Genomic DNA, 26632 nt, shown 5'->3' with positions numbered 1-26632 from the left:
AGCATTTAACTTAGGGAAAAAGAGGGCAGTGGTGGTCATACAATTGTATTAGACCCACCTATAGACGGGGGGGGGGGGGGCTGTGGTGCGAGTTAGAAAGAAAACCGTTATGAGGAGAGGTAACAGAACCAAATAGATTATGGACACTATGTGGTTATTTACAGCTCTATATTCAGGGTAGAATCACGCCGATTTCATTCATAAGCTAAGTAACAATCTATAGATCTCACAGGGAGTTTAAGTACTTTGAATTAAAAAAATTTTTATTATTATTATTTTTTTTAAAGAGACAGAGAGAGGAAGGAAGAGAGGCAGAGAAACATCAATTTGTTGTTCCACTTATTTTTATGCATTCATTGGTGATTCTTATAGGTGTCCTGACCAGGGACCGAACCTGAAACCTTGGCATATGGGGATGCTCCAACTGAGCTATCTGACCAGGGCTCAAGTACTTTGAAGAGTAATGTATAAAGAGACAAAATACTACCAGATGATCTTCTCAAAAGTATCCTATTTGTCTGCTTTGAGAAAAAACAATGAAACTCAATGAGCAGTATCAGTTTCTTTCTTAATATTATAAATATACCATGTATAATGCTGCTTAACTTCTACTTCATTTAGCGAATCCTTTCCACAATGTGAGGAACATTTGGTCTAGCTTAGTTTGGGTCCAACAATCAGAAAGACCATATGGTGGGGCCTTACAGCATTGCTTTATTTTAAAGCAGAGAAGACATCTCGAATTACCAGTTAGTCGTGGTCCTCCTCCATATCTACTGTAGAAAATATCAGCTGCATATTCAGATATTCTCTTCATAATCGATATTTTATCGGGATGCAGCTTGTCATGGGAACAGAGGCAGGCATGGTTATCGATAGGCTTGGTAGGTGTCGACTCGTCCAACCACTTCTGCAGCCACTCGAGAGAGACAAATTCATAGGGCTCTGAGGAGGAAAACAAGGGGAAGAGCCTATGTATTTTTACAGCTTTCTGACTAAGTGATACATCCATTTTTCTCAACAGACAACGCAAACTCTGTCCAAAGTTAGCAGAACTAGAATCATTGTTGAGGGAATGTGTCTGCTGAGTATGACACCGAGCTCCATGTAACTGCCCCTATTCTGAGTTCAAGGAGCTGTGTGAGATGCTGCGTGTGACAGGGCGAGCCTGCCCAGTGCCCTAGCAGATCGGCTGGTATTATTAACCACATTCCACAAAAGAGGTATCCACAGAGAGAAGTGTCTTGCTTGATAACACAGCAGAGCTTTGATCAGGACACCGGGATTGTTGACTACAAGCCACGCTCCGCGCTGGCTGGTAAATCACATCACCTCACCCCCTACCGAGTTTATTTCAGAAATGATTTGCAGAAACCCTTTTTCATCAATACATGATAGACATCTGAAAATTAAAAGAAGCTTGACTGAGTCCTAAGCTTGAAATTAACCTCATCAGCCAGAATCACACTTTTCCAAGCCTGTTTCAACCACTGAACTTCTTCCTCCAAGATGATACGGGTATGTCGATGAAAAGGCATGTGATTTCCCCATCCCAATCCACATCGTGATCTATTCATTGCATCATTATATGTTTCCAGAAAATAAGTGATTTTAAACAAATTCCAAGACGGAATATACTAGAATTGAATGATCAATTTTGAAGTTGTAAAAATTAAGACAAAACCAAACACCTCAACATGAGTTTTAACTTGGGAGAACAGAGTGCCTGAGTTCCCTAAAATTAGAGATAAAGGGCCAGCTTTGATTACTTACAAAGATCTCCAGTGAGTCCCAGCATAAAACATAGAAGAAAACATACAGAGGTTCAATTTATATATTTGTATTATATACTACTTCTGATGAGATCTGAGGAACAGACAATTCAATTCAAAGCCCATTCTGAACAATTTCTTACTTCTCTGAGAGTTACAAATCTAGAACACTAACTCCCATCTTAAGTTTAGCATAAAACATTTCAATGTTTACAAAAACAAAATTTGGAATTACTGGATCCCTTATTTGTGCTAAAATTGCACATCAAGAGAGACTCCTTGCCGATCAGCTCAGACGCAGCTGCAGAGGAAGAGTGTGTGACTACAAGTGGAGACCCAGGTCTAATCCAAGTTCTGCCACCAAGAAACTGAACTTGAGCAAGTCACTTAAACTCTCCATGCTTCAGGTCTTTTATTTGTAAAATGAAGGTAATAATACCTGCCTTCTACCTACCTCACGGGGATGTTGTTGAATGTAAAAGATAAGATATGTGAAGCATTTTGAGCTTTTTGGAAGAAAAGAGATATAGAAAAGTTAATTATATATTCACACAATATATAAAAGAGGAGACCTTAAGATTCAGTATAGGTAACATGGCTGTGGCTTTTCACAATATATAATGCTATGGTTAATTAAATCTAAGACCTCTCAATCTCATTTGCCACTTATCAAGTTTAATCTGGCAGGGATAAAGTACACTGGGTATCTACCTTAAGAGTGTAAAGACACATGATCCCTCTCTAAGAAAGCAAAATCAAAGTATTTGACCTTTTCCCAAATATAGTCACACTGATTAAAATTTTTAGTAATCTGCCCAGCCGGGCATGGCTCAGCAGTTGAGCATTGACCTAGGATCCAGGAGATCGCATGCAGTTCGATTCCCGGTCAGGGCACGTGCCCGGGTTGTGGGCTCGATTCCCAGCCAGGGGCGTGCAGGAGGCAGCCGATCAATGACGACTCTCTCATCATTGATGTTTCTCTCTCTCTCCCTCTCTCTGAAATCAGTAAAGACATATTTGAAAGAAAAAAAGTTTTTTAGTAATTTGAAGGCTACTAAAGGAGGGAAAACAGGATTGTGACACAGAGCAACACTCAAGAATAATTCACCAGGTGTTCTTATTTCCCCCACAGCTGGGGAAGGGTGAGTAGAGGACAATATCTGCTATTGCCAACTGAAAAAAATAAGCTGTAAGAATCTTGACCTCTGTAAGAAATTTAGGGAAACTAAAAGAGCAAAAAGCATTCCTCGCCAGGGAATGTCTCCTGGATTCAAAGCCCAGGGTGACTATAACCCTGGCCCATATAGTAACGAACAACAGGACTCAAAGGCAGCTAGTTCAAGACATTTCCCAATCCCCTACAAAAAACTTCCGAGTGAAGCTTATTGTTTTGGTTCAATGTACTATATGAAGAGTAGAAAAATCACATGTGGTTTTATAGTAAGAAGAGGAAGGAAGAGGGCAGAGACTGGGCCTATAATTCTGGTGTAATTCCACACTCAGCCAGGTGTCCAGATTTCGGGTGCCAGTTTCAGTGTGCTGGAAAACCCATGGAAGTGACTGTGGTCACTCACAGAGCTCTTTCTCTCTCTCCATTTTCAATCTCCATCACTATAAAGAGTCATATGAATCTCTGCCCACAGCTTCCCTGAGAATGAAGGTCTGGCATATGTCTCAATAGTTAAGGCAGAGTCTGCTTGTGGAAAGTTTTTACACTACAGATGCTTCTGCACTAGAGAAAGACTCCTGGCAGGTTCTCAAAGATGTCCTCTACTTTTCTGATTCATAAACTACCTAAGCATCGCCTTCCAAGGTGTGGGTAAACCAACTTACCAAATGGCGATGAGGACTCTCTTTAATTATCAATTTGAAGATAACAAACTGTGTAAAACCTCAGCATTTGATAAACCAGCAAAACAACTGTTAAGACATTTACCAAAGGGAAATGTACATTTTGGTTCAAAGTTATTTATAAATTTTTAATGCCTGGATTTTGAACACAAAAATTTTCTTTTGGAAAGTTATGAAGTCTAGAAAGATTGAGTCATCAAAAATATTTAAAATACTTTATCTACAGATAATTTAAGACTATTTAGAGATAACTTATTTCCATTTAAATAAAAAAGGCCAAAAGGGTTCATGTTCCCCTTGAGGCTTCTATTTTAGGATAAGTGACTCTTCTTTAAATATGTTCACAAACAGAGATTCAGAAAGTGTAAAATGGAAGACTTTGGCCATACAAAAACATGGTCCCATACAAGTGGCCATATAAAATCCCATCAGCTTTTGGATTTTACAACATTTTAGGACAACATGGACTTTTAACTTAAGTTTACTACAAAAACTTAAGAAAAACTGTAAGGCTCACAATTGGTAAAAATATTAATAAAGCTATATTCTAAAAACATAAGCACAGTCCTTATAGACTGAATGAAAGAGCCAAGAGAAGCACAAGCATGTGTGAACTTGACGCATAACTTTGGACCATGCAGTTTGAAAGAGTTGGTCCAAAGAGCACTTTACTATAGACTTAGTAAGTCCCCTTCTCTTGTCCAGTAAATACTGGAAACTGAATAAAGTTCAAAAACCAGATTTCCAGGTCCCAACTCCTATAAGTGAATTTAGAACTTTGAATCATATGTTCATTTCCAAATCAGTTCCAATAAAATTAAGGCCAGTTTAATTCTTTAGGATAATCCCCAACCCTTGGATAGAGTGAGATTAACAGGTTACAAAGAAAGGTCAAAATCAAATTAAGATGTCATTTAGAAAGAACTTTTAAAAGGTATGCCTCCAGATTTAGCAATTTATATTTATCTTTTGTTTAAAGTTATAGCAATAATGGAAAATTAAGATCATCAAAAAGACAAAAACCACAAATACAATTATGCTTGAGTATTTATTTTCTAAAATTAGAATTAAACTGCCTCTCTTCTTTAAGTAGAGACTGGGTATGGGGGCATTCATCTATGAAATGACAAAGACAACATGTTATCACAAATGGCATACCAGCTTTAAAAAGTCGAAGTTTCCTTTTGAGGCACTAGGTAAACTTGCGTTAACATATACAGCAAAGGGATGAGCTGGATTATGTGGGACAATTCTTATGAAATTAAACGTCAGCAGAACTCTTTCCTATTCTCAGCATACTATTTGATATTAAATTTCAAAGTAATCTAATAGTATCCTAAAAAATAGTACTCAAAAAAGAATGCCTGTTAATACTGTGAGGGTACACAGTGTACAAGGAAACAGAATAGATGAGCTGCCTCCATAGTAACTCAATCAGATTTTTAAGAACAAGTTAATATCTCACAAAAATAGAAATAGCTATTGTGAGTCATATATGCAGAGTGCTGCCCTAAACTTTATCATTTATTAAGAGCCTCCGATTTTTAAAAGTACACGACAATGAAAATTATATGAAACGCTACACGTCAAGTTATTGCCGGTTTACATAGAATTTCATAGTGTATAAGCTGGCATTAGACACTGGTTAGAAGACAGGGAAGGGAAAAGTTAGTTCATACACATTTGTGAACATAAAAGAAACAAGGCACTCAATGGCAACAGTGCTGTCCCAGAATATCTTACAGACCAGCTCCAGCAGGTAACCTTTGGTACAGCTCCTTAACCTCTTCGTGCTTTGCTTTGCCTTTATCCACACTTTGCTTACGCATCTCGGCCATTTCAACACACCACTCCTCAAACTTGGAATTATCCCGATCTACCAGCTCTTGAAGAAAGGCTATTCAAAACACAAAGGAAAAAAAATAACTTTATCCTGTTTTCAGACAGAGTCATGCTGGTCTCTAAATTATGGTTTCCTTTTCCATTAGAGACACCCCCCGAACCTGAAGGCAAAAGTAAAACTGAACACAGATACTAGAGTGTTATCCCCTACCTGGTTGTCCATGACATCATAAGCCAATCAGAATCATCAAATGGCTCAGAAACACAACCTCAAAATACATAGTGCTGCCCTGGCCGGTGTGGCTCAGTTGGTTGGGCGCTGTCCCATGCACCGAAAGGTTGCTGGTTCGATTCCCAGTCAGGGCACATGCCCGGGATGTGAGCTCGATCCCCGGTGGGGGCATGCAGGAGGCAGACAATCATTGTTTCGTTATCACATCAATGTTTTTCTCTCCCTCCCTCCCTTTGTCTCTCTCTCTCTCTAAAAAAAGAAAAAAAAAAAAATCAATTAAGAAAATCTATAAAAAAAAAAACTATAAAAAAAACTATGGTGCTACAGAGCACAGAAGAGTATTAGGTAAAATGGCAACTGAAGAATGCCTTCAGGCCAGCAGCAACTCTTCCTTCTTTTTTAAAATCTAGAAAATTTATAAATAACCAGCTTTAAACTCACAAATACTTTACAAATTAATCAAAATAAAACCAAATCGCTCTTTAGCTACATCTTGATTACCTACTGGATTTTTAAAAATTGCTTTTGCTTTTCTTGGTGGGGGTGGAATGGGGTTCAGTGGAGTAGTTCTGTTAAAGGTTCCTTTATTTTAAAAACTCGCTACTTTAAAGCAAACTTATGATTATATCTACTTTTACCAATCTTTACCATATGCAATCAACCTATATTAATAGCAATTAAAAGCAATCTGTTCTTGTCATTGACCTCTGAGCATGGTATTCTAAAATATTTGCCTTACACAATCTGGGAAAATCGCTTACCTGGTACCTGAACAGTTGTACTGGGCTTTTCTTGAGTTTGTAGTCTATAAACCAACATGTATGCATTTCGAGAGCAGTGAGTTCCTTTGCCACACTTGGGTTTACGTGTCTGGGACTTAGAAGGTTCTGCTGAGGTAGGGAAATCAAAAGATGACTAAATTAGAATGCCTAGTTTGTTCATTCTTTTATTGGGGGGGGAGCGCGTAAAAGCCAATTCCTTCAGTATATGAGAAATTTTAACATGGATTTAAAATATTAAAAGGCAACACAAATTTAGCAGTTTATATAGTTGTTTGAATCTTTTAAAAAGTTTCATACCCTCCCCCCTTGCCTGCCATATTCCAATTTTTTTAAATAAGTATTTTTTTTTTTCATAAGGACAAACCTAGAACAGAAAGAAAAAAGTACTACTACTGAGTTTTACTTTAATGTTAGTCTTAAATTAAAAAAATAAATCCAGACTTAATTTAATTACCAAAAGATACGGAATGGCACATTCAAAACAACTGAAAAGAAACATCAATGAGCAGAAAAGAATTAAGTAGTAAGACAGTCAAACAAAACCAAAAAATTAAATAAGTCACAATTTAAAGCTACATGTCAATTTCATTCCTAGTAAGGATATCACAGTAAGAAAAACTATAAGGAAATGTTAAGAACTTGAGTATTGCTTAGGTAAAGTGGGAGCGAGACTGCTAAATGTCTATAAACACCCAAATGTGATTTAAAAATAGAAAATACTCTACTACAAGAATATAGTCACCACATGAGTATCTGTAGCAAGATTACCCATATGCCTTGAAAGCCAACTCCCAAATGCGGTGTTCCTCCCCGACACCTTGAGAAAGTGGTTCTGACCCATTAAAAAAGAACAGTGGCAGGAGACACACACTTAGCCACATTCCTTTTCTCTTTAGATTCCCCAGTCCAAACCTCACCCCAAAATGACAAATATGGTAAGAAAGTAATGAAAACCTCAGCCAAGATGCCTTCTACTGGAAGACTTGTTCACTCCTTCAGGGGATAAATGGGTATTTTGGCCTAAGAAAACCAAGGTGATAAGAGATCCATACTAGGATACTAATACAATTTCAAGAAGTACTTTTAAAAATATGTATGTATATATCTTTATTGATTTCAGAGAGAGGAGATAGAGAGAGAGATAGAAACATCATCAATGATGAGAGAGTCACTGATCAGCTGCCTCCTGCATGCCCGGCACTGGGGATTGAACCGTGATCTCCTGGGTCATAGGTCAATGCTCAACCACCGAGCCAAGCTGGCCTTTTTGATGAGGAACATCTCATCGCCACAATGGCAAAAAGCTTCCTCCCCAGAGGTGCTGCTGCACGTTCCAGGGCTGGGATAAGATACTAAACGAGGGGGAACAGATACTGCTTTTGGAGCATAGTCTCCTTGCTATAGTCACTTCCAAAAATAAATTTCCTGACCCAGAGACAAGGACCACAAATCCTACTCTGTTAAATCTGCTAGTCATCATCTTCAGCTTAATGCTCACCATCCTCTCCCACAATTAACCTGGTAATTGAAAATTAAATATTTGCCTTCAAACATGATATTATGGAAACCTCTGGAGCAAGCCGGTTTTCTAAAAAAAATATTCAAGCATTGCTAATAAAAGATGTTCAGAGATTTTCTGTTTTTAAGAAATGTAAATATCCTTGATAATCCATAACAATCTTGGGCCGTAATAATTTATTACAAATATTCCGGTTTAAAAAAAATTTATATTTTAAAAGGGCACTCACAACTTAAAGGTTTTACCTAGATCTTCCTCAATCCCCAGTTGTAATTTCTTCCCCTCCATCTTTTCTATGTCTTCATCATTGAACTTATACCATTCACCAGACTGTGGATCTTTCACGTGGGCAATGTAGTGGCCAGAATAAGCACTCACTCCTCTGTGTATGAGGACTGCACTGAGCTCATACACATAGGACCCACCTAGAGAAGGAGAGAGGGAGAAAGTGGAAGAAATTGAGGATAACAATATTTCTTCTTGTATCTAAGACTAAGTTATAATGAATACAATTATTTATGCATCTGATAGAATTCAAAACATGTCACCAAGGATTAAAAAACAAATTTAGACTTACACAATAATGTAGCAAGTTGCTTACAAGCTCTTAAGCAGCTCACTGTATCAGCGCGCCATCCCTCATATACAGACGGAAAGCTAGGCCTTTCTGGGCACCTGGGGCTACAAAGCTACTCTGTACTGTACTTCACCTTTCCGCATCAACTGGCTGGTCACATACTTACCAAAAACCTGTTCACATTCTCCAACTTGTCACAAATATCAATTATACAAACTAATAAAAGATGAGTTCAAAAGTAAATCTCTATTGTAAGAAAAATGTTTTAGAAAAAAAATTGGAGATAAGTCATTAAGAAAACCTGCCTTTCAAAATAGGTATAGACAAGACAACTGGAAACAACAGGAGAGAAAACATTGAAAATCTAGAATGATTCTATACTCAGCTGTCTTCCATAAGCATTTAAAGTTCCCATTCTACGTTATTTATTTTCCTTTTTTTTCTTCTCCCTCCCCTCTCCTCCCCTTCTACTTTAAATAAACAAAGTCTACAAATCACAGCCTGTATATTATGCCAGTGGTTTATGTAAGAAGAGAAGGCCTTATCCATCTAGTAATATATCAGCAAATGAACGAACATTTCTATTTTAAGATAAAACAAACTATTTTAAAGTCTGACAAAAGTCTTTTGAAGATTCTAAAACCAATTATAGGAAGGAAATTAAATAAGTGTTGGAAAAGATCACTTCTACTACATGTTTTATGATTAAAAATTAGACAATAAATTCATTAGCAATCCTACAACAGACATAACTATTAATATTGAAACCTGCAGTTTTTTCCTAACAAATAATATCATTAACATCTTTCCATATCATTAACTATTCTTCTAAAAATTATTTATAATAACTAAGTACAAGTTCTACACTATACTGGACCACTCCCATACTGGTAGCATCTTACGGACATTATAAACAATAATTATTATCTTTGTAGTAAAAATCTTTGCACGTATCTTTGACTATTTCATCACCATAATTTCCTTAAAACTGTAAGGAGTGAGTCACAAGATAGAACCAATCATTCATTCGACAGATAACAAACATGATGGACACTGTTTTAGGCACAGAGGATACAGGAGTTGACTGAAAGGACAGAGTCCCCACATACTTGTAGCTCAATAGGACACAGAAATGCAGATTAATATCTAGACCAAAACCCACCAAACCCACCCCAACTGAAAATAATTTAAAAATACTGGGTAAGAGCCCTGGCCAGTTTGGCTCAGTGGTTAGAGAGTCGGCCTGCAGACTGAAGGGTCCTGGGTTCGATTCCGACCAAGGGCATATACCGCGGTTGCAGGCTTGATCCCCAGCCCCAGTCATGGCTCAGAGGCAACCAACTGATGTGTCTCTCTCACATCGATGTTTCTCTCTCTCTCTCCCCCTTCCACTCTCTCAGAAAAGCAATGGAAATATATGTGTATATACATCCTTAGGTGAGGATTTAAATGAATAAACAAACAAACAAATAAATAAAACACTGGATAAGATAAAAAATTTAAAATATTTTAAAATGCATTAACTAACCTACAACAGGAGTTAATAGTCTTTCTCACTTTCCTAAATTAATGACGACAATAAACCACAGAAGTACTGGCAGGAACTATGATTCTATTACCAATGGAGACTACAAGAAAATTCATTTCCTTTAAAGGTTTTATTTTATGGTGTATTTGTGCTGTATGCTGCCTCCAGAACCTTTTTATGGAAAGAGACAGAGTTTATCATATAATTTCTACACCAAAAATTTCCTAAGCAGTACAATCAATCTTAAAAGGGAAGTAAGCCCGGCCGGGTGGGGCTCAGCGGCTGAGCATCAATCTATGATCCAGGAAATCCTGATCTGATTCCTGGTCAGGGCACATGCCCGAGTTGCAGGCTCGGTCCCCAGTAGGGGGCGTGCAGGAGGCAGCTGATCAATGACTCTCATTGATGTTTCCATCTCTCTCTCCTTCTCCCTCTCCCTTCCTCTCTCTGAAATCAATAAAGATTTTTTTTAAAAAGGAGAAGTAAGTAAAACAGTCCTTCCAGTAAGGGCAAAATGTTGGTGTTCTCTGATAAGAGTCACCGTTCGGTAAGGCAAAGACTATCAAAAAGGAGATGCAGTAAATAATTTCTTGTTGAAATCATCTCATAGCATCCTAGAACTTACCAGTGGTCACAGATATGAAGAATTACAATATATATATATTGGAATTATACCACCTAATGTTTTTGATAAAATGTTAAAAGAAAAAAATGAAAGGAGGCAGTTTGGAGACGCTTAATTTTATAAGGAATTACAGGTAGGTACGCTATTGACACTAAGGTAGCAAGTGTGGGTTCGGGAACAGTGAAAGTATCTTTTTCATTTCTTATCCTTTTATACCCTTAATTATGCAGATACTGATGAACCACCTAATCTTTGTTATGTACTTTACTCATAGACAATGGAAGTTATATCTCAGCTCACCTAAAAAGCCTTTGTTCCCAGAGATTAGCCAATAAAATGCAGTAGTACTATTCTGTATTCATCATAGGCAGATCACAAGTTACATTCTCTGAGCATTATAATTATCACTGCTCAGTAAAAATATTACCTTTATGTTCCACATAAGGCTCCATATCCAAAATCTCTGAGAAGCCAATGTAGGTATTCAGCTTTTTCTTATGTCCAGTTTGCCTAACCAAGAGGAAAGCTAATTATATTTATATTTAAAACAATCATGAAACAATGTATAAGCTCTGTCAGCTATCTTAATAAACTCAACAGTAGCTAGGTAGACTTCCTTCTTCAAAGACCTGTATGATTATAAGTAAACATAATACTGTCTTAGAATTGGGCAAAATAAATCAATTGCTTAAAAGGTATGAATTTAAAGTGCTAATTCCAACCACATCTTATTTCCAGAGGTTTTAATCTAATCACAAAAGCACAGATGCTCCTGCCTTTTTAATAAAAGAAATGCATATGTGTAGGCATTGCCTGATTTTAATTATAAAATAAAAGATATATTCCCATGGGGTTGGGGGCACCATACTGAGTGGAAAATTTATTCTGGTTCTTACATGATAATAATACAGAATGTCAAGGTAATTCAGTTCCTACCCAAGTGTTTGCTTTTCCTTTGCATTTTAAAATAATTTCTTAGAATAAAAAATGAGTCTCTACTTTTCTAGTTCTCAATTTTATATAGCTGGTCTCTTAAAGTTTGTGATAAAATCATGAAATGTTGGTATTTCAAAACAACAGGCTCCATCTATAACTTTCACCCTCAACTCTAGCATTTCAAATGATAAGCATGTTATTATCTTATCTGTCTACAGTGAGATCTGCGCATATTAGTCCACACTGAGCAGCAAACACTATCATCTGCACACACTTACCTGTCAAAGACAAAACGCATGAGCTGCAAGTTCAGCGTGCAGGGGAGACTTAGGAGGCGGATCTTCCTTGTTGCGTTCTGTTTGCTTTGACAGTTTTCACAGAAGTATCGATTGTCTCCTTCTAGTCGTTCTTCCTGATAAGGAATAAAACGTTATTTTTTAAAAACTAGAAGATGGAAAGATTTTTTAAAACTGACCTATCTCTGATGTAAAGCATAACTTCACTTTAATGAATAGCTCCCATTCAGGCTGTTTAAAATCAAGCTACTCTCAGTAATGAAGGACATGCAAGATAAAAAGCACTGCCCGGCCGGGCATGGCTCAGCGGTTGAGCTTCAACCTAGGATCCAGGCGATCGGGGTTCGATTTCCGGTCAGGGCACATGCCCGGGTTGCGGGCTCGATCAATGACTCTTTCGTCATTGATGTTTCTATCTCTCTCTCTCCCTCTCCTTTCCTCTCTCTGAAATCAATAAAGATATATTTAAAAAAAAAAAAAAGAAAGATAAAAAGCACTACTTAACATGACATGAATTTGTATACAATGATTTAAAACTGATGTGCCTTGGGGCAGGGGGGTGGTAGGAGGGGGTCAATGGGGGAAAAGGGGACATCTGTAATTCTTTCAACAATAAAGATAAATTTAAAAAAATAATAAAATTGATGCGCCTCTTTTCAAAATGTATAAGTATTTGTTTTGGGTCCTCTGTCCTGAAAATGCCACTTTTGGGAATTAAAAGGAAGTAGGTTTTGAAAAGAAATATCGCTCAGCAGTTGAGCGTCAACCTAGGATCCAGGTGATCGGGGTTCGATTCCCGGTCAGGGCACATGCCCGGTTGCAGGCTTGATCAATGACTCTCTCATCATTGATGTTTCTCTCTCTCTCTGCCCCTCTCCTTTCCTCTCTCTGAAATCAATAAAGATATATTAAAAATTAAAAAAAAAAAAGAAATATCATATGCACTTTGATGCAGCAAAATTAACTTAAAAATAGTGAAAATAGGTGTAAACTACACATGGGCACCAGAATACACAATCATTACACACACACACATACACACACTTAAAATTACTGAATGACATTCATGAGAGAAACCTAAAGGAAGAGTGCAGGAAAATTCCATGTTACACCTCATGGTGGTTTCTTTTTCCATCTTTCCTTTTTGTTTCTCTAACAGTGTTTTGATAGATTACTGTACTTAATACAACACTGGCCCCACCACTTTACTCACTTGGCTCCAGTGAAGTGAACACCACTCACCTGCCTTCCTCTTAACTCACTGGCCAGTCCCCTCCCCAGCATCCTTTGTCAGCTGCTCCTATCTCCCTGATCTCTTAACGTTTGAATGTCCTAGGGCTCAGTCCTTGGTCCTTCAGTGTTTGGTGATTTTACCCAGCCCCAACTTCTCCCCTCAACTATACCTCTCAAATGTAACATGCCCCAGTGCAAACTCCTAATTCCTCTCCCAAACCTGCTCCTCCCCCCATAGTCCTTCACATCTCCATATGGCAATGACATTCTTCCAGTGCTCAGGCCAACCTTAGGAATCCTTGACGCCTCTCCCTCCATATCCAATCTGCAAATTTTATCAGCTCTACTTTGAAAATACATCTAAAACCCAAACACAACTTACCAGCTCTTCCACTAACCCTTGGTCCAAGCCGCCATCATCTCCTCCTGTTTGCCCTTGCCCCACATCAGCCTACTCTCAAGAGAGCAGCCAGTTATCCTGTCAAAGCGGGTTGCATCCTTCCTATGCTCAGCTCTCCCAGGCATCCCACCTCACTCAGAGTAAAGGCCAGACTCCTGACAAAGCTCTACCACCCTATCTGAACAGTCCTCGGTTGCCTCTGCAACTTCACCTCCTGCCATGCTCCCCTTCTTTATTCACTTCAGTCACGCTGAACCCCACCTACCCCAAACATTCTCCTCCCAAATCTTGCATGGCTCATTTCACCTTCTATCATTTTTTTTTCCCCAAAAAAATATGTCTTCATTCATTTCAGAGAGAGGAAGGGAGAGGGAGAGAGAAACATCAATGATGAGAGAATCACTGATGAGCTGCCTCCTGCACGGCCCCTACTGGGGATCGAGTCCAAACCCAGGCATGTGCCCTGACTGGGAATCGAACCTCGATCTCCTGGATCCTAGGTCGATGCTCAACCTGCTAAGCCACGCTGGCTGAGCTGTCATTTTATTTCTAATTGTAACCAACCCCACCCTCACCCCCACCACATTCTCCACCCTTCTTCCCTGCTTTAGTTTTCTCCATAACACTCGTTATAGTTGACACTGTATGAATTTTACTTACATTTATTTTACTATCCCTCCCTAGTCCCAATACCATTACACTAAAAGCAGCTTAAAGGCAGAAATATTTTGTCTGTTTTGCTCACTATGGTTATCCCCAACGGCTGAAACAGTACATGGACACAATAACCACTCAGCCAACATATAGCTGAATGAATTCGATAAAGGAGTGCTTCTAGCATCTAATGCTTGTGCTAAAAGAGTAGGAAAAGTACAAAAATATTCTAAGAAAGCTTTATAATAAACTCATCTATTATGCTATGTGTCTGTTCCTCCTTGATAACAAAGGTTTCCTCTTAGCAGCTTTTCCACTCATAACAAAAGGGAACCACTTCCACATCAGCACATAAATCTAAATATACAGAGAGTAGAAATAGCGAGTGGCAGGGCTGAAGAATGACGACACTGATGTAAAACTATTTACATTCAACACATTCTAGTTCTCATTAAATGAAAAGGTAAATTAACCTTATGGTAACAGTTTAGATTTTCTTAAATACTCTACTACCCCCAATCACAGTAAGTTTTTACACACATAACTTTACCTATAGAATAGCCTGAAATAGCCAAAAATTATTTTAAGATGCAGCCTGCTTCCAATACTTGATAATTTAGAAAGTTTCTTCTAGATCATTACATAAAGAGACACTTCATATATAAAAAAACACACTGAAATAATGAATTTATCCATTAAGTAAAAAAACCATTCAGAATAGTATTTAACTGTTAATGAGCAGAAACAATATATACACTAAAATTGAATACCTTCAAAAATTCCGAGATACAATCTGTTAACTGTTTGTGGCCTTGGATATTTAACTCCAGTTCATAAAACTTTGATAAAAGCTTGGACTCTCTGCCACACTGATTGCATCTATAATAAAATAGTGATAAAATTAAGATCAGAATGGGAAAAACAATCGAGTTCTCTTGTATTACATCTGAGAAACATGGGTAGAAGCATTTATTACCTTAGTTCTTTCAAAGAAATTGTTTACACTATATATATTTAGAAAATAAATAAAAACAAAGTGATTGGTGAGGCCATGTATTTTATGATTAGGAAAATTTTTAAGAGTTATTTCATATTTACTCTTAGTATTCTAGCTGGCTTTAATCTTACTCTTTAAGCTCACAGCACAGCCATAAAATAAATGGCAAGAGCTCAACCAGACACAGTTCCCAACACCTCGGTGGATTCAACTGCAATTACCAAGTCAGTTGTTTCCATGCTCCCATGGCAATGTATTGCTATAAACATTTCAGGTCCCATGATAACTCACCAAAGCTTTAACTTGGAACTGAACTGAAAATTAGATAACATAAGAGCACCTGTCTTAGAGTAAAATGTATCATGAAAAAGCGGAAACACACTTACACAGTTACATAAGCATATTCCCCACAGAACTGTTGTTGGACAATGTTCCGCACATCTGGATTCTTTTGTTTAGACAAAGTATCTTCCAAAAGAGACATAAAGAGCTTTGAAAATTCTTGGGCATCCTACAAGTTTGGGTTAATAAAAAGAAAAATCATATCTTGCTTTTCAACTTCTGATACAAATAGTATTAAGTTAAATACTCCCAAAACTAGCTGTACTTTGGAGATTTTCAAACAAGAAATATGTTGAATCAGTTTTGTGCCCACATATGAATTTTCAGAAATGGGATCAAGGAAAATGTAAAACAAAACTGAACAGTAAATAAATGCTCTAATTCAAGATAGAAAAAAAATTTTTTTAAAGCATTTCATTTTATTTCTTTCTATAAACATTCTAAGTAATGCTTGGGCACCTTTTTATATTTAAAAAATAAACAAAAGGTTCTTACCTGCTGTTGCCCTGTGTCCAAGCCCAAGGCTTTAACAAATCCTGATGGATCGATGTATCGCCTATTACTGTTTTGCAACAAGGCAAACAAGTACTGGAGATGTTCACAAATTGTTTGAGGTTCATAATCTATTTTTAAAAAACGTTTGTTTAAAAAACTGCTACTTTAAAAAATGTATTTCATCTTCACATGAGAACATAATTAAACACCTTTACATCCAAACTGTATAGTGTTTTATTATCGTTTTAAAACTTCAAAAGAAACAAATTAATATCACATGTCTTTTGGAAGTAATGAGGTAGCCATAGCTGTTTATATACATCCCATAAAAGCAAGAGGCCATATGTACATTACAACAATCATAATCACAACCAGTTTCTAAAATGTCAAATCACACCAAAACATCCATTCCAGTAATAAAAGCCATATTTACCATTCATATAAGATGGCCAAATACTTTAATCAAATCTCATTAATGTGGACTTGCCACAAACAGAGCAAGTGACAGGAATCTCAAGCACAGATTCAAACTTGGATGAAGATTTTGCTGTTAAAAATCCTAGAAGTTTTGAGTAGCAAATTTTAATGAACTCAGGGAAGGTAAGCAAATAGGAAGCATAAATCTCAAGGGCCCAAAAAGACTTGAGTGATATCTTCTGTGCCAGTTATCAATTTATTGCACCTCACTTCCAAATCCACCCTTCTTTGCCTACTCTGTGATAACAGAGATGAGCTCTGCAAATATTTCTCCTTTGCCAGGTAGCAAAAGGTTAAGTCTTCTCCGGAGGGGGCACTGGAAAGTTCAGTTGTGCCTCTCACCAGGCTCCTGTGTGGTACAACTTTCTCAGGCCTCCAGGTTTTGCTCAGTACCACCTCTGGTAGCTTCACAGGGGAATGCGTCTGCTGAGGCACTTCCTCTTGAATGACCTCTCAGGTGACTTCACAGGGGGTTCTGAAGCTCAGCACCTCCCTATAGACAGTTTCTAGCACAGAGTCCTGAGGAGGCATCTCAGCACACACGGGCAACTAGTGGGGCAACTAGTGAGTCACTGTAGTGCCCTCTCCAAAGAGGGCTGGATCTCCGCCCCAGGGGTAGTGGCTGCTCCCTACATCTGCTACTCCTGTATTATTCCTGTTTAATTCTTACTAAACAATCCCCCATTATTTGAGTTTCCTGTTAATAATTCCCTATGCTTTCTCTGTTCAAATTATTGTGCAGTTTGTCTCCTGATTGAACTCTGACGGTTATCTCTTTACTACCAATTGTGACTTTCAGGAAATCAGTATTTCATTTGCAAGATAAAGATAAAAATCTTACTTCCTGGGGTGCAAGGGCTTTGCAGGCTGTTAAAAGCTATTCAAGTAAGTCTGTATCTACTCTAGCTCTCTTTACTTTACAGGCTAGATCTTAAATAACCAAATAACTCATACTGTCCTGGATTACATATTTGTAAAATAAGGGAATGGGTGAGCTGGGACTAGAACTCAGATCCCACCATTCCCAGAATAAACTCTTTCCACTACGCTGCACTGTGACTGTTAAGCTAACACCAGAAGTGTACTTTCTTATCAGAGAACAAGGGGAAGAACTTCGGTGAAATATTAGAATTTATGTGTTTAGAAACATTTTTTAAATTTCTTGAAGATACCCAAAGAATTCTGGCCACGGTACATCATTTTATGAAATAGAAATTTAGTTTTCACTTGTTATTTAACTGTCTTCTCATTGGTAAATTTATATTTCAGCAAAACAATGCTAAAAATAAAAAAATAATACATTTTATGACTCATCCTTTACATACACTATTACCTTAAATATTTAACACACTATTAATCTAGATTTAAATATTCAGAACTATAGAAATAAAGCACTGGGGAAACAAACTTAAGAATTTTTAAGCATTGTGTTGTGAAGCCAAGATCACTGTTCACGGGGACCAAGACCCTCAGGTATCACCACTGTCTGGAGGGCTGCGAGAAGATGTGGGGCTTACAAATCCTGTCTTTTCTCTGACCTCCATGTAATCTTCGAGTTACACTGAACTATTTATTAAAATACTTCAATGTAACCAACTAGGCAAAAGAGTAACCTTGTCTACTTTATTGACTGATGTTTACCAGTCACTAGAAATTAATGGACTACAATTACAGAGTATTACTTAGAAAAACTGTAACTGCAAACTGCGTAAGAATAATCGATTATAGCCCTGGGTGGGTAGCTCAGTTGGTTAGAGCGTAATCCTGATACACCAAGGTTGTGGGTTCGATCCCCAGTCAGGGCACATACAAGAATCAACCAATCAATGCATAAATAAGTGGTAAAACGAATCAATGTTTCTCTCTCTCATATCAATAAATAAAAAAAGTTACTGTTAAAAATTTTTTTAGCCTGGCTGGGTGTGGCTCAGCGGTTGAGCATCGACCTAGGATCCAGGAGATCGGGGTTCGATTCCCTGTCAGGGCATATGCCCGGGTTGCGGGCTCCATCCCCAGCAGGGGGCGTGCAGGAGGCAGCCGATCAATGACTCTCTCATCACTGATGTTTCTCTCTCTCTCTCTCTGAAATCAATAAAGACATATTTTTTAAAAAAAAAACAATTTAAAAGAATCATTAAATGTATTTCCTTCACTTGAATATTAGCCATTTTGTATATAAATGATAAAAATACAGTGGAAAACAATGATTTTGAATCCTGACAATGTTTATAAAGGACTACAACCATGCATGGCACGTAAGGAACACAGGAAATAAGTTTCCTCATTTGGGTGGTTCAGAAGTGATCTAGCCGGCAGTGTACTCAGAAGTGAGCCCGCACGCCCCGTGCCCACTGACCTTTCTCTTCCTGGATACCATCTCCCATCATGTAGTCGCTACAGGTGCTTGGACATAAGTAGAGCGCCTGCCGAAGCTCCAAGTTGAGAAACCAGACTTGAAGAAATGTGTTGACGTAACAAGTGGCTCCAAGGTTAGTGAGGCCCACAAATGAGTTCTTACAAAAACAGAAAATTTACAATTAGAAAAATCAATGTGCCTTTAAATGAAATTTTTAAAAATTATAAGCAGCATTATTTTTTAAATTTCAGATTACATATTTGTCAAAACTGTCTCAACCAACGTGGTATAACCACCTTCACCCTCTCGGGGCGGGGCACCATTCTGATAGAAAGCTTTACTGGGGCCGGCTACAGGAGTGAAAGGACTAGGACAGCACCTCAGCTCGTGGGCAGTCTTCCAGTCATCTTCCAGTCTTCTGCAGCCACTGACGTCTAAACTTACAACAGGGGGCTCTAGGAAGGATTAGTTTTGAACATGGGTACATAGGTTTTTCTTGTGCTATCTTCCTAAACTGCCAACATGCAACAGAATGACAAAGTAAAACTTCCAGAAAAGCTCCTTTAATCCTACAGATCTGGGAGATGGGAGAAAAGGGGAGTTGGCTGCAACTTCTTCCAAAGATAAGAATGAGAATTCCTGAACTTACAAAGAATCCTTCTGTTTTAAATAGAGAAATATCTACACAGCTGACGATTTTGTGAATGCCAGGCCTTATGATTAGGAAATAATGTACTAAAACAAAAAGTAAAACCATCTCTTATGTATATGATATATAAAAATACAAGCTCAAGAAAGCAAAGTGATATCATTATGGGAGCTCGGTCCATTGACTTACCACCTCCTTTAAAGAGATTTAAGAAAGAGTTCAAAATAAAATACGCAATGTTAAAGAGAACACAGAATCAGCATTTAAACGAAAACTACTATTGAAAGGCTTCCTGGATTACACAGCTACCTATTTCAAAGCAGACCATTAAGAACTGTTCCAATTAAAGCAGTTTAGAGTCTTATGTCCACTACTTATCTTAAAGCTGCACAGGTTACCTGAAATCAGTTTAGAGTCTTATGTCCACTACTTATCTTAAAGCTGCACAGGTTACCTGAAATGGTTCCTGATCACAGGCACAAAACAAATAAAAATAGGAACACCACATAAAGTCACTTAAAATGATGGCTTACCTTTTTTCTCCTCTCACAGTTGGGATCATCAATGTTATGAAAACTATTTTCATCTATTTCTCCTAACCAAATATGCTCACCAATCCCAACCAAGCAATTCGGATTTCCTTTGCAGTTTCGTCTACAAAAAAAAAAGTTTAATTTTAAAATACCACAGTTCCATGATAAGAAATATGCAGATTAAAGCTATAATGACACACCATTAAAAAAAAATCTATTTCTTATCTATAAGATGAGCAAAACTGAGAAAGGATACCACAGCACTCAGTTTGTAAGGCTGTGGAAAAGAGAACTCATTTACTGCTAATGGGAATGCAAACCGGTAGGACTCTGGTAGAGAGGGACTTTGCAGTCTCTAACAAATCTAGATATACAGCCAGCCACTTCATTTCTAAGAATTCACCCTGAAGATATAACCCCACTGGTGCAAAAGCACATGCACCAGGTGATTGCAAACTAGTGGAAACAAACCAAATGACCATCTGAGTGGATGTGGCACGCACACGTAACAGAGTATTACGCAACCGTAAAATGCACACACACAAAGCTCTCCATGAACTGAGGTGGGGTAATTTCCAGGGTATATTGATGAGTAAAAAAAGCAAAGTGCAAAAGACTATGGGTAGCATACTATTTGTGTGTGTGTAAGCAATAGCAAACACAAAACGGGTCAAGCAGAGACTAATGAAATTGGTTGCCTACTGGGATAAGGGTAGAGAAAGGAAGGGGGTGTGATTCCTCTGAATATACTATTCCACAGTGTTGAATTCTGGAGCCATCTCTCACACACACACACAATCAGTAAGGATGGGGGAACCCTAAATTCAACACAAACACATTTCAACTGAGTAACATCCACACTGGGCGGGAGGGGAGCGGGGTCGACTAACCCAAACAACCTCCAAGGTCCTCAGCAAGCTCATTTAGTAGTTAGTGCCCTTAGGCTAAAAACAAAAGAAAGAAAACACCAAACTCTTAACAGCTTCCTTTTCACAGAGACCTGGATTAACAATTCTGAAACAACTTTCTGTACATTCTACAACTCAACAAAAAGTAAATACACTGGGGACAAAGGGAACCAAGCTTTGGAGAGGAAGGTTATAACTCAGAAAGGGGGGAAGAACAGAATGAACCCTGCAGCACCAAGAGGTACAAAGCTAACCTCATGGGTCTTACTAGAGAGAGAGGCAGATCAGGGTTACCAGATAAAATATTTGTCTATCTGAAAGTTAAACTTAATTGCGTAGCCTAAGTGGGATAGGTTTTTGTCAGCTGAGGCCCTGAAAGCAGTAACGAGAGCACACCTAGCAACCAGATACTGATTTCTAAATATTCCCCACTAGAAGAACCCAGGGCTCCTTGGAGAAATGGCGTTGTCAAGGCCGGGCAGGCAAAGCACAAGATAAACATGGAATATCTTACTGTGCCCAAAAAGTAAAGATGCACTCGAAGAATGATACAGGCATGTTAAAAGGACAGCTTTAAGGGGGCTCCCATGGCCAAATCTGGAACCATTTGAGCAGCAAAATAAATAACGACAGGATTGTAACTACTGAATACAGTAGGAATCTACAGTGAGATGGGTGGATGGAGGGAGGGTGGATGGGAAACCTCTTCTTTAGAGAAGAGGGCGACTTACAAAGTAAAGGAAGGAGAGAATTAGAAAGCCACCATTTGGCGTCCATCAGATTAACTAAAGAACCAGGCAAGAATCATCAAGGACGCTGGTGCAGGCAAGTTCAAGAGAAGCAACAATATTTACAGTCTCATAGTAGCTCAGCACAAGCTGTTTAATTACAAAAGGCAGAGGAGTAGCTTTGAGTGGAGAAACCTGGCAGTTACCACCTTAACCAAGTGATCCAAGGTGAGTAACCAGTCATGGGTCTAACGGTTGACAACAGGCACCTCCTGATGTGATGCACTTAAGAGCAGCACCAGCCAAACCCAAGTTGAGGTACTTTCTACAAAATAAGTGCCCTGCACTCTTCAAAAGTGTCAGTGTCACAGAGTACTAAGAATGACTGAGTCATCATTCCAGATCAAAGGAGACCAATGAGGCACTGCATTGTATGAACGTGGGCTTTCTTTTGTTACAATGGACATTATTAGGTTAAGATGTGTGACTATTTCAGAAGGCTACCTACTAAAGCTTTACAGATAGCAGTAAAAGACTGGAAACATAATAAATGGCCAGTGATAGAAAACTGATAAAATAATATAACCAAATAATGGAAACTTCTGGAGTCAGGAAATAAAAGGGAGAAACTTTTTAATCTTGTGATATGTAACAACATCACTAATTGAAAAAGGCAAGGTACAAAACACTGTTTAAAAATGAGTGTGATAGGCCTGTTTGTTAGACAAAGGTAGACACTCTAAACAGGAAACCACCATCTGGGGGGGCCGCCTGTGCCCTCCCCGGCTGCAAAGAAAGAGGCAAAGGCTTCCCCATCACCCTCTCTCCCTTTCAGACCTGGAACTATGGAGTGTACTAGGTTCCAAAAGTAACTGTTCCTAATGTTCCACCTAAACATACTGTCTTCCTGGCTTAAAAAAATAAAAATGAAAACAAGCTTGGTCAACGTAAGAACAGCTCTGTCAGGTTTATGTCAAAGCCAGGCTGGAAAACAGCTTACTGAAAAAATAAAAGTGGAACTGATTCGCTGGGGGGGGGGGGGGGCGTCTGAAGGAAGTTACTTTCGTGCCTAGGACTCATCTCTAATAGGAGAGGACTACATCACAATGCTGAGAGTAAAAAAAAAAAAAAAAAAAATCACTCCTTTTCACCAAAGTAGTTTTCTCTTCTATCAAACAAACAAACAAAACCCGATTCAGAGACCTTCCCTTGGAGCAGCGACAAGGTTTACCAGGAAGATTCCTTTAAAAAAGTGACAGCCAGCAGCACTGGACCACAAGGTCTTGGGGGGCTAAAAAGAGTGAAAATCTACTAAAAACAAGTAGGTACATGATCCTTCAAGTCTGTTTTTCAAGGCGCACTACAAGGCTCATTTGTGCTTTCTCCTCGTGGACAGGATGGTGGCAAGACTTCCTCACATGACGGGTGGGGAGACAGGCGCTGTCCCGGGGTCAGGCACGCACATCCTCTCATTCCCTCAGAGAAGGGCTCCTGTGGGCTGGTTAAGGTTTTAGTCTCCTGCTCCAGACAGCAAAACAACAGGAAAAAATGAATTTAAAAACTGGCTCTCCTGTCCTCACCACCCCCTCCCCCCCAAATCCCGTGTCCTCAGTCTAAAGCTGGCTTCAAAAAGCAAATACAGCCCTGGCTGGGTAGCTCAGTTGGTTGGTTGGAGTATCCTCCTGATGCACCAAGGTTGTGGGTTCGATCCCCGGTCATGGCACACAGCTGGAAGCAACCAATGAATTTGCATAAATAAGAGGAACAAATTGATGTTTCTATCTCTCTCCCTCCTTTATCTCTCTAAAATCAATAAATTTTTTTAAATAAATACAAAGAGCTACCAAGCCATGAAAAGACAAGAAAGAAGGCCTAAATGCATATTGCTAAGTGAACGAAGCCAATCTGAAAAGGCTATGTACTGTGTGACGGACTAACTTACATTCTGGAAAAGCGGAACTATGGAGACAAGAAAGATCGGTGAGGGTGAGGGTGAGGGAGGGATGAGTAGGCAGGGCAGCGAGGTTTTTTAGCCAGTGAGACTGCTCTGTATGAGGCTATAATGGTAGATCCATGTCATGCGTCCAAACCCATAGAATATGTAACACCAAGAGCAAACCGTAAGTAAATAACAGACTTCGGGTGATAACGAAGAGTGAATGAAGGCTCATCAATTGTCAATAAATGAACCATCCTTTGTAAGACTGTCAAATATAAGTCTAACTTTTTCTTTTTTTTTAAATATATCTTTATTGATTTCAGAGAGAGGAAAGGAGAGGGAGAGAGAGAGATAGAAACATCAATGATGAGAGAGTCATTGATCGAGCCCGCAACCCGGGCATGTGCCCTGACTGGGAATCGAACCCCGATCACCTGGATCGCAGGTCGACACTCAACCGCTGAGCCACGCCTGGCTGGGCAAGGCTAACTTTTTCTTAATGACTAGATCAAAACCTCAGAAGCTGAGGGAAATGAGGTGCAGAGGATTTGTGAAGATAATCGTTTGGTTGTGTTAATTTTTTTGCTTAATTCCGCCCCCCTTATATAGGTCCTCCCTTTCACTTAGAGCTGTCACTTCTAGCATCAGAGAGGTTTCCCATTAGCACTCATTCAACCTTCTGCTTTGCTATGGTCACACGGGACAGGAAACCCTCAATTCTTCCATGCCCATACTTCCCGACTATCAAAAATAAGTAAGTGATTCCAGGTGGATCTTAGATCTAACTACGAAAGATAAAACGATACAGCCTGTGGAAGACAATAGAAGACAGTACCTTTAGGATCTTGGGGAAAGATTTCTTAAATGAGATACATGCAAAAAAAAGCAATAACCATGAAGAAAAATATTGACAAATTTAGACTATACTGGAATTAGAACTTCTACTAATCAAATATGCCATTAAGAAAGTAAAAAAAGCAAGATACCAGCAATACATATATTCAACAAAGCATCTGTATCCAAAATAAAGTACTATAAGTCAATAAGGTAATTAAAGGGACAAAAATGGACAAGAGCCCTAGCCGGTTTGGCTTTTATTTATTTATTTAAAATCTTTATTGATTTCCGAGAGAGGAAGGGAGAGGGAGAGAGAGAGAAACATCAATGATAAGAGTCATTGATGAGCTGCCTCCTGCACGCCCCCTGCTGGGGATGGAGCCCGCAACCCAGGCATGTGCCCTGACAGGGAATTGAACTGCAATCTCCTGGATCCTAGGTTGACGCTCAACCGCTGAGCCACGCCCGGCCAGGCAAAGATATATTTTTAAAAATATATTAAAAAAAAATTTTTTTAAATGTATATATAGCACCAAAAGATACATACAAGAATGTTCATTGCAGCTTTATTCATGACAGCCAAATACTGGAAAAATCCCTAATGACCATCACCAATAGAAAGGATAAAGTATACAGTAACACAATGGAACACTGCACAGCCCTAAAATGATCACACTGCTGCCACCCACAATGTGTATGAGTCTCACAATGCTGAGCAGAAGCCAGACAGAGGAACTACAATGTATACCTAATTGTATACAAAGTTCAAAATTGGCAAAATCTGAGGATGGAGGTGGTACTGACCAGAAAGCAGAAAATGGGAGATGGGGATATTCTGGAATGCTAGTAACATTTTAATCTTGGCAACAGATACATGACTGAGATAGTCCCTTTGTGGTAATTCATCCAGTGTAGTTCTTACCATTTGTGTACTTTACTGTAAGTAAAAAAACCAAAAAATAAAAAATTTTAAGTCAAGTAAATTTAAATAAGAACCATTAGAAAAATTCTATCAGGAATTAAGAAGGGTCTTGTCTTACAGATATTTTAAAAATATTATCAAGAAATTAGAACTGTGGTCCTAGTACAAGAGTATTGAGTCAAATCAACAGCAGAAAACCAGGCTAAGAAATAAACCCAAGTACACAGAAGAATTTGTCATATAACAAAAGTGGCTTTTTAATTAATGGGGGAAGACTAGATTACTCAATAAGTGATTTTTAAAAATTTAGCCATTTGATAAAAAGTAAAATAAAATAAAGATGGATCTGTACACTTCCCTCCCTAAATTAAATGCTGAAAGAACAAAGGTTGAATGCATAAAATGAAACCATCAGTACCAAAACAAAACATGAGTGAATATTTCTATAATCTTGGAGTTGGGAAATCCAGAAACCGTAAAGAAAAGCATTGATAAATATGACCACATAAAAATACGGGTTTTGATGCGCCAAAAGGAAAACCACCCACAAAGTCAAAAGAAAAAAAAATTTTTTTAAATGGGGAAAATGTCTTCAATAGAAACATTCAATAAGCTCTTGAAAATCTAAGAAAACAATCAACAATTCAAAACACATAATTCAAAGGAGAAATACAAATGGCCAGCAAATATAAAAAGATGATCAATGTCACTAGCAAAAAAATAAAATAAGCAAATGAAAATAAAAGATGCTATTTCTCACTAATCAGACTGGTGTTTGAAATAGGAATGCCTGGGGTGGGAAATGGTATTAAATGGTCTGAAATTTTACCATCTATCAAACTTTAAAATGGTCATGGGGGGGGGTAAAAATAGAAAATAAAATGGTCACTGTGCCCTTGACCTCAGGGATTCATCTTGCAACCTAAGTGAAAACACTGACTCAACCAAGACACAGGTATAGGGATGTTCACAGCAGCCCTGGCTGTAATATCAAATACTGGAAACCCAAAGGTCCGTCAACAGGGAACTGGGTACATTACAACACATCTACCTCCACACAATGAAATGTCCTGTAGCTACTTAAAAGAATAAAACAGATCCATGTGCACTAATACGGAAAAAGGTGTATTACCAAATAAAAACAAGTTGCAAAAAGTATGTTGTGTGGCACCCCTACCCTTTTTTGGAAAATAACAATTATG

General features: G+C 38.4%; 1 protein-coding gene across 6 annotated transcripts in view; it reads right to left on the bottom strand.

The window, feature by feature from the left end:
- The window catches only part of USP48 (ubiquitin specific peptidase 48), a gene marked incomplete at its 3' end in the record, with an annotated part of 60520 nt that overhangs the window by 28059 nt on the left and 5829 nt on the right, over positions 1-26632 (bottom strand). For 4 of the 6 annotated variants that reach the window (XR_013999404.1, XM_081145262.1, XM_081145263.1 and 1 more), the window contains exons 2-12: positions 20097-20217; positions 18915-19071; positions 16082-16209; positions 15631-15755; positions 15018-15126; positions 11943-12076; positions 11156-11238; positions 8244-8423; positions 6459-6587; positions 5371-5520; positions 748-945 (exon numbers count right to left, since the gene is read on the bottom strand). Coding sequence is in view for 5 of the 6 variants with exons in the window: in XM_081145262.1 (XP_081001388.1) it covers positions 748-945; positions 5371-5520; positions 6459-6587; positions 8244-8423; positions 11156-11238; positions 11943-12076; positions 15018-15126; positions 15631-15755; positions 16082-16209; positions 18915-19071; positions 20097-20217 (1514 nt within the window). The remainder of the gene's footprint in view (positions 1-747; positions 946-5370; positions 5521-6458; positions 6588-8243; positions 8424-11155; positions 11239-11942; positions 12077-15017; positions 15127-15630; positions 15756-16081; positions 16210-18914; positions 19072-20096; positions 20218-26632) is intronic. The other 2 variants (XM_081145264.1, XM_081145265.1) reach the window with 1 other exon arrangement.

This window comes from Miniopterus schreibersii, assembly GCF_964146895.1.
Source record: "Miniopterus schreibersii genome assembly, chromosome: 8".
Taxonomy (NCBI): Eukaryota; Metazoa; Chordata; class Mammalia; order Chiroptera; family Miniopteridae; genus Miniopterus; species Miniopterus schreibersii.
This window is presented reverse-complemented; position numbering and strand designations above follow the sequence as displayed.